This window comes from Vitis riparia, chromosome 3 (genome assembly GCF_004353265.1).
Source record: "Vitis riparia cultivar Riparia Gloire de Montpellier isolate 1030 chromosome 3, EGFV_Vit.rip_1.0, whole genome shotgun sequence".
In the NCBI taxonomy this organism is placed as follows: Eukaryota; Viridiplantae; Streptophyta; class Magnoliopsida; order Vitales; family Vitaceae; genus Vitis; species Vitis riparia.
This window is the reverse complement of record NC_048433.1, coordinates 17,906,263-17,915,328: the sequence shown is the minus strand read 5'-3', so window position 1 is coordinate 17,915,328 and position 9,066 is coordinate 17,906,263. Positions and strand designations below refer to the sequence as shown.

General features: G+C 31.4%; 1 protein-coding gene across 1 annotated transcript; it reads left to right on the top strand.

Annotated features, from left to right (window-relative positions):
- Nucleotides 1-5,272: 5,272 nt before the first annotated feature.
- Nucleotides 5,273-7,179, top strand: LOC117911646 (cytochrome P450 86B1-like). The gene has a single exon (XM_034826050.1). The coding sequence runs from the start codon at nt 5,279-5,281 to the stop codon at nt 6,842-6,844; it is 1,566 nt and encodes a 521-aa protein (XP_034681941.1). The 5' UTR covers nt 5,273-5,278; the 3' UTR covers nt 6,845-7,179.
- The last annotated feature ends 1,887 nt before the right edge of the window (nt 7,180-9,066 follow it).

The window sequence follows — 9,066 nt, the reverse complement described above, 5'->3', positions numbered from 1 at the left end:
CCTAATAACTTAATAATCCCATTCTACTTAATGAGAGAGAATTTAAAAAAAAAAAAAAAAAAAAAAAAAATCATTTTTTAACAATTTTATTAAAAATTAACCTTTTGGGAAATTTTGTTTAAAAAATCAATTTTTTTGGGACAATTATTACTAAAAACATTTTTTTTAATTTTTATTAAAAACAATTTTCCAGATTTTACTAAAAGCGTTTTTCTGAATTTTTTGAACTTTCTTTTATTAAGAAGAATGTTTTCTAAATTATTATTTTTATTAAAAAAAATTTACTAAATTGTTTCTATTATTTAAACAAAATTTCTTGTTAGTTTGATATTCAATTTTATATACAACAAGTAAATATATACAAATGAATATTTATAAAAATCAATAGAAATAAAACCAAATAGAAGTGGAAAATAAAGCGTATACCCCAATAAGCCCACAACAAGTTCAATGTCTCCTTAAATCTCCTTTTCCTCCATGAAATTCAACTCTCCATGTGTCACAAATCCATACTCAGCCAATAGAATACCAATACAAGTAGTGGAATGGGCCTATACAAAACAAAAATGAGCCAAATAGGTAAATATTCATAAATGTACAAAGTTCAAAACAAATATTCAAGTCCAAATTCAAATTTCAAATTAGTCCAATAAATTTCATCAATTAAAATTGGGCTCAAATTAACAAATATAATATAACCAAAATATCTCACATGCCATAAGCCCTAGTCCAAAATTTTCAAATATATAATCAAAATATAAGCTCAATTAATCAAGCCCACATATAACAAATCAAAATAAATTTAATTAGGCCTAAATTTCATATCTCATTATTCAAGTCTAATGTAATATACAAACTCAAATTCACAACAAAAATTAACCCAAATTTAGTATGTAAAGCCCAAATGTGATAAAAAAATATTCCACAATATTATCTCATGCCCAAATTAAATAATTCAAATGAGCAAAGTCCATATAAATTATCAACTAATCTAACAAATTTCCCCAACAAAAATGAGCCCAAATTTCATATTAATTCACCAACAACAAATGAGCCAAAATTCCAAATTAAATCACCAAGCCAACTCTCATAAACAATTACTATTAAAATCAAAGCAAGGAAAAATAATAATAAAATAAAATGAGATAAAATAAAGCAAAATAAACTTACACATCAAAGTTTTTTTTTTGTTTTTTTGTTTTTTTTTTTTTGTTTTTTACGCAAGGAAGATTAGGGGTGGCAATAGAGGTGATTGGAGATGGAAGGAAGATGAAAATTTAAAAAATAAATAAAATGGTGAGGTGAGAAAGAGATAGAAGAATAAGAGAAGAGAAATGGTCGTCAGTCAGTAGTAGCTTACTAGCGGCGACTGGCCGGTGGTCCTACCGACGATAGTAAAGGTTGATGGGTTTTTGGGAAACCAAAAATAAAAGAAAATAAAGAAAAGAAAATGAAGAGTAAAAAATGGAGCAATGAGAAGAAGAAGATGGGAGAAGAGGGGAGGGGGGGGGGGGGGGGGGGGGAGAGAGAGAGAGAGAGAGAGAGAGAGAGAGAGAGAGAGAGAAAGAAAGAAGTTGTGTGGGTGTCTCTATGGTTAGTGGGAGAGGAAAGAGAGGAAAGAAGAAGAGAAATATAATAATAATAATAATAAGATGAGAAATTGGAGGGGATGGGAATGGGAAGAGTGTCTCTTAATGTGGGGGTATGGGGGTAGGCTAGGGTATGTACAGGAGAGAGTAGGAAAAAGGAAAAATAAAAAAGAAAAAAAAAGAAAAAAAATGAAGAAAGGAAAGGAAGGGAAAAGAAAAGGAAGAAAGGTAAAATAAAAATAAAAATGAAATAAAATAATAAAAATATAATATAATATAATATATACAAATAAAACAATAATAACAAAAATTAAGATTTAAAGGATAGAAATGGGTAAAAAAATCAAGTGTAATCAAGTTTGAAATCTAAGGATAAAGTTGGGCTCAACATCAATGTAAAAATAAATTTAAGACAAATTTTATGGTCTATAATATGTCTATTATTTAAATATGAATACATTGAAATGGAACAAAATTTAATTATTTAATTTTAACTATATATTAAAAGTTATTGTTTTAATTTTATAATTTTAAAAAATATTACATTGTTTTACTTATATTATAGCATATTTAATATTATAAATATTTTTAAAATAATTACTTTTTAATTTATTTGCAACACTAGGTAATAGAACATAAGTAGTTGAATGGTGCTCATGCCTTGTCTTGTTCTTGAAGTTTAGCCTTCAATTACCTTGAATGTGTTTTGTTCCATGGATTTTTCTTATACTCATATTATCCATCCCACATTGAAGGAGATACGAAGAGGCCTTCAAATTCCTCATTCAACCATACTTTTTTGTGGCATGTGGAAGCCCAAAGCCAAGGCCACCAATAGGGTTTTTTTGCTATAAAAAAATCGAAGGTTAAGGTGCAACCAACTCAAACCCTTTCACCACCAGTAGGGATAGCAATAGGGAAGGTCTTTTCGAGTTCTCCCACCCTACCCCATCCCTAATAGAATGGGTTTGATATTTAAATAAACATGTTAAGGGCGAATTGGGATTTTTTTCAAAACCTAAAAAGGGATCGAGGCAGGTTTGAGTATTGCCTTATCCTACCATCGTTTATATATAAAATTAATTTAATTTAATTTTTATTTTCCTACATATATATATATATATATATATATATATATATATATATAACAAAAAATTACTTTTCAATAAAATAATTTATAAAAATATTAATTTTACTTCTTTATAATATATATATATATATGACTGGAGAATATTCTTGTCGGTAGAGCATCATGAGAAGCTTGAATGGAGAGAGCTTAATGATGCCATATGACTGAAAGGAATCCTATTTTGATTTCCTTATTGGAGGGAGAATACCCTCACAATCATTTTCATTATCTTGAAGGTAGTTCGTTGTAGAATCATCTGACTCAGCATAAGAGTCCTCTTGGGAGAAGCTTGAACTGCTTTTGTTAAGGATTTTCTGAAATTCTTAAGGGGTTTTTGTTGCTGCTAACATGGCTTGGAGCTGCTGTTTCTTAAGAAGAAACTGTGACATATCATCAAAGGATGAAGCTTGTGTAGGATGCTTTAGGAAATATTGCTTTACTGCTTGTAATGAGGCATCATTTTTTAAGGCATCCCACCATTTAGTTTTGAAAGTCCTTCCAAGGGCTAGAAAGGCTGTTGATTCATCTGCAATAATGATATAGTCCCACTGGACTATCCAAGCGAGGCCAAATTCACTGAAAAAGAATAATAAAGGAAGAAAAGCTGAAAGTTCTCTGGGGATAACAAAAAGCAAACAATGTTTTGTCTCCTGATTGGTGCTGTTTAATATTCCATTTTTTGTTATTTAAGAAGGCTCGATCCTTGGTTGTAAGTAGGTCTCATTTTAGGTTCCATTTGACGTTTCATTTCTCTCTCTCTCTCTTCTTTCTCTACCTTTCATCATGTAAGCTCTCAATTCAAAAGCTTTCTTCAAAGCTTTCCTCTCTTCTCCCATTGTAAGATATCCGGTTTCTCCTTATTATAAGTATGTTTTATATATATATATTAATGCAATTGAAAAACTTTAAATAATTAAAAAAAAAAAAAAGGTTTCAAATTTTTTTGTATTAAAAAAAAAATAAACTAGGCAAAATAGAACAAGTATAGGAAATTTTTATACCCCTACTCTGTTTAATTTTTTTTAATAGAATATATATGATAATTATTTTTAATAAATAAGGCGAAGTTAGGATGAAGGTGACTTGTTCTAAACTCATCCTATTGTCATCTCTAACCACCAATGTGGGCTTGAAGGATGAATCAAACGAGAGCAGGCTCTGATTGATAATCCAAACTAGCTAGTCCAATTTGAATTTTAAAACATTACTAAAAGCACTAAAAAATAATTTAATTGTAAAATTGGGGATTTAAGTAATAAAATTAATTAAAATGGTGTGATTAGAGCTTAATAATCTTTGAAGGGAATAGGAATAAAGAAGGCTTTAAATTCCTCATTCAACCACACTTTGTTGTGGCGCATGGGGCCCAAAACCAAGCCCACCAAATGTTCAAATGGATCAGGCTGGGTTGCTTTTCTACAAAAACAAAAAAAAAAGGGTTAAGGGAAAGATGCCACAAACCCCAACCGGTTCACCATTTTAGTGATCAAATCATTGGTCCGCCTGGTTGGATGTCGGTTCAACTTGTACTCCGACTTGAAGGATGAATCGAACCGCGCTAGCTTCGATCAATGGTTCGAGCCAATCAATTTGGTTCGATTTTTAAAACATTACTTAAATTATTAAAAAAACCAAGTTAATTATAGAAAAGAGGACTCAAAGAACGATTAAAGCTTAATAGTCTTTGAAACTATATAAATTAAAACCCAAAATATGTAACTTTTGAGCTCCATCAATGGTCAATGTTATGATGGAGCTCCATTCTGCAAAGTGGTTATAAAATCCGAGCTCATTACATCTAATTAAAACTATTTAAGATTGTAAATACTTTTGCCTTAAAGGTGTAAAAATAATTAAGATTTTACCTATGACAATCAAGGTACTAACGCAGATACTATTTTGTTTTCACTTGAATGAGTATGTTGGATTATGAAGTCTAAATTAATTTTATTGCACTTCACTTGAAATGTTGAGGGTCAAACTATTTAGTCAGCTCACGGGAGTTGAAGGGGGCAGCACCTATGAGAAATTTTTAATGTGATAATTGACGAATTTTGCCCCTATTATATATTTAACTATTTTATGTTTAGGGTTTTATTCTTTATAGAATATAGTCACAATTAGAGGATTTTTTTCAAGAGTTTTTCCCTTCATAATTCTTTTCATTCTCTTTTGAGTATTAAGTATCGGTACACTTCATAAATATAGGGATTGATCGTTTAACCATGTTATTATTATTATTATTATTATTATTATTATTATTTTCTGATTGCATGTGTGTGATTTGGTTAACATAATAAAGTTAAACTAATAAGAGTATAAAACAACTAAATTATTTCTAGAGTTCCTACACTTTTAACCTTGAAATGAGCCTGAAAAGCATATTCGTGATTAAATTCTTAGCCAGCCAAGATTATCACTTTTAGTTTCCCTATAGAAAGCATCATCACAAGTATTCTTTTTAATGATATCCAAAAAGGTTGGTGAAGCCCACTAGCAGGGGCAAGAGTTAATAAAATGAGAGGCCATCACTCTTCCATCATCTGAACTCGTAAGAGCAATGGCTGGAAAGCTTGTTATCTCTGTAGTGGAGTGGCTGTGCCATCACATATGGTTTTCTGATATAGCAGTGGCTTTGTCCATTGTATTCATCCTCAGTTGTATACTTAACAGACTCACCAACAAAGGGCCCATGTTATGGCCAGTGCTTGGAATCCTTCCTTCTTTGTTCTTCCATATGAACGACATCTATGACTGGGGAACAAGAGCTTTGATCAAAGCTGGGGGAACATTCCACTATAGAGGAATGTTGATGGGTGGGAATTATGGGATCATGACTGTCGACCCTTCCAACATTGAGTTCATGCTCAAGACAAGGTTCAAGAATTTCCCCAAAGGTAACTACTACAGAGAGAGGTTCCATGATTTGCTCGGGGGTGGCATTTTCAACGTGGACCATGAATCATGGAAAGAGCAAAGGCGAATTGCAAGCTCTGAGATGCATTCCACTCAGTTTGTGGCGTACTCCTTTCAAACCATTCAAGATTTAGTGAACCAGAAACTGTTGGAACTAACAGATAAGCTGGCCAAGTCCGGAGACTGCATTGATCTGCAAGAAGTGCTTCTTCGTTTTACGTTTGATAACATTTGCACTGCAGCTTTTGGCATTGATCCAGGGTGCCTGGCCTTGGAATTACCTGAAGTTTCCTTTGCAAAAGCCTTTGAAGAGGCTACTGAATTAACCTTGTTCAGATTCATGGTGCCGCCTTTTATATGGAAGTCCATGAAGTTCTTTGGAGTAGGAACCGAGAAGCGGCTCCAGGAGGCTGTTCGGGTTGTACATGATTTCGCCGAGAAGACGGTGGCAGACAGGAGGATTGAATTGAGCAAGACTGGAAATTTAAACAAGCAGACCGATCTTTTGTCAAGAATCATGGCCATTGGAGAGCATGAAGAAGGTAAAGACAACCATTTCTCCGATAAGTTTCTTAAGGATTTTTGCATAAGTTTCATCCTGGCAGGACGAGACACCAGCTCCGTGGCTCTGGCATGGTTCTTCTGGCTAATAAACAAAAACCCAGAAGTTGAGAACAAAATTCTAGGCGAGATCAATGAAGTTTTAGGTCACAGAGAGTCCAACACAGCTCTCACCATGGAAGACCTAAAGAAGATGGTATATCTGCAAGCAGCCTTATCCGAAACCCTACGTCTCTACCCTTCAGTTCCAGTAGACTTCAAAGAGGTTGTAGAGGACGATGTGCTCCCAGATGGGACACGAGTGAAGAAGGGCTCTAGGGTTCTCTACTCAATCTTCTCCATGGCTCGAATGGAGTCCATATGGGGCAAAGACTGCATGGAATTCAAGCCAGAGAGGTGGATCAAAGATGGCCAGTTTGTGAGTGAAAATCAGTTCAAGTATCCTGTGTTTAATGCTGGTCCCAGGCTCTGCATAGGGAAAAAGTTTGCATTCACGCAGATGAAAATGGTGGCTGCTTCAATCCTGATGAGGTACACGGTTAAGGTAGTGGAAGGTCAGAGTGTTGTTCCAAAAATGACAACTACACTCTACATGAGGAATGGCTTGTTGGTGACTCTTGAGCCAAGGCTGAGCCTTGTTATTAATTAGCTAAGGTTCCACACTCATATTCCTTGGTTGGTTCTATGCATGCATCTGTATCCTTTCTAATGGAATAAGAGGAGTTTTATACAAATTGAAGTCCAAGAAATGAATTGAGATGATCATCTTCAATGATACCATTTCATTTTATATATATGGACTTTGTGTAAAATTCCCAGTTCATAAAGCTATTCTATAGTAAGTTTAACTAATTGTGATTTGGATATTCTCAACCCAGAAAACAAGAAAGGGTGGAGAGATATTCTCTTGAGTCTTGGTTGTAATTCAACTGTAATGGTTGTACGTTTCTACATCTTTCTTAATTTGAATGCATTGTCATTGAAGCCCCGTTGTATGAAATAGATTACATTATTATTATTATTATTATTATTATTATTAAAAGTAAATATATTTTTCTTTACATGTTTTATATTTTATCTTCTCATATTCAAAATTCAATATTTGAGTTTTTTAACTTGTTAAAGAACAACACTATAAAAGAATCATTTACTACTCTTCATGAGTTATAAAGGAATTACTTTTTTTTTTTTTATTAATTCGAACACTAATTTGAATTTAGATAGAACCGACATTGAATTTATAGCCTTGTAGTAAAATTTTTTAAACTCCTTCAAAATATGATATTCATCGATTTTCATTTTTAATTTTAGAGACTCGCATGATTATTCATGACTTTTTTATATGATCGAAGTAGGGTAAATTTTGAACATAAAAGAATAAAATTACTATTTTTTAACAAGAATGATTGAGGGTAAAATGATAAAGTGTAAAACCATGTAAATGATTGAGGGTAAAATGTATTTAAGTCTTACCATTATTATGCCTACAAACAGAAGTGGCAGGAGGCTTTATGTATCTGCATTTCATTAATGAAATATATAACATCTATGACCATATGAAATGCATGCACAAGTATTTAAGTGCCACTTGGATGTTCCACATTTAATTTCCAAATAGTAAATAACATGATATAAAACTATTCTTAAATAAATAAATAAATAAAGTCATTTTCTTTTTAAGAAATTTTTTTATTGACCGAAATGATTAAATTATCTTACAAGGATTTAGTGCTTATTTGGGAACTATTTTTTATACTAGTTTTTTTGTTCTCTAAAACAAAAAAATACAAGAAACACATTTAGTAACCAAAAACTATTTTTTGTTTTATGTTTTTAAGAATAGAAAATAGAGTGTTTTCAAATAAGATCTTTTAGTTATTTTATATTATTTTCATTTATTTTTTGTAAGTTGTTTTAAAAAATAATAATACAAATATGTAGAATGATTAAAAATAAAATACTACATATAAAAATTATTTTTAAAATATATTTAAAAATAGGTTAAAAACATTTTGGGTTCCCAAATTATCTTTTGTTTTATAAAAATCATTTAACAATTTTAAAAATCTATTTTCAAAATTTATTTTTTAGAATTATTTTTTAAAACAATTATGAAACAGACCTTTATATTATCATTTCTAAATAACATATATTACAAATGAGATCATGCTAAGCTAGGATGAAGATTGTTGTCTGCTATTTAAAAATCAATAAAAGTTTTAATATCTATAAAATCTAAAATTGATTTTCAAAGGTGTACTTGATTTTTAAACTACATACACAAGGTTTGAAAAGATCCCGCTATAGTTCTGAAAGATGCCTTTTCAGTATTTATCGAAAAAATATCACCAATCAAATAATATTATGGATAAAATATTTGATCTTATTATTTAAATCCTAATTTCATGCTTGTACTTGTGTACTTTATTTCATTTATTTCTACTTTTATTCAATGGTTTAAATTTGATCATATATTTTCCAACCGTTCGGATTTTTGTATGGTAGGTATCACTACAATACATAAGCTTAACATTTTGGGTTTTGAAAATTAATAATCCAACTTGATAAATCAAATTCAACAATGAAGATTGATTTTCTGATATTCAATCATTCGGCATGCCTGATAGGGGCATGATAGGCACAAAAGTACAACAAGTTTCTGATATAAATGAGTTGGCCCAAACAATAATCGCAGTGGAGAAAGTTATAAAAACGAAATTGATTGGCCATAAAGGATTGACACTGAAGCTGGTAACGAAGAATAGTCAGTGTATGAATTGATGATGAAGCATCAGATATGACAATGTCAACCAGGCAGATTCGTCAGTAGTAGGCTCCAACTAGCATCCTGATCGACCACCTACCTGAGGG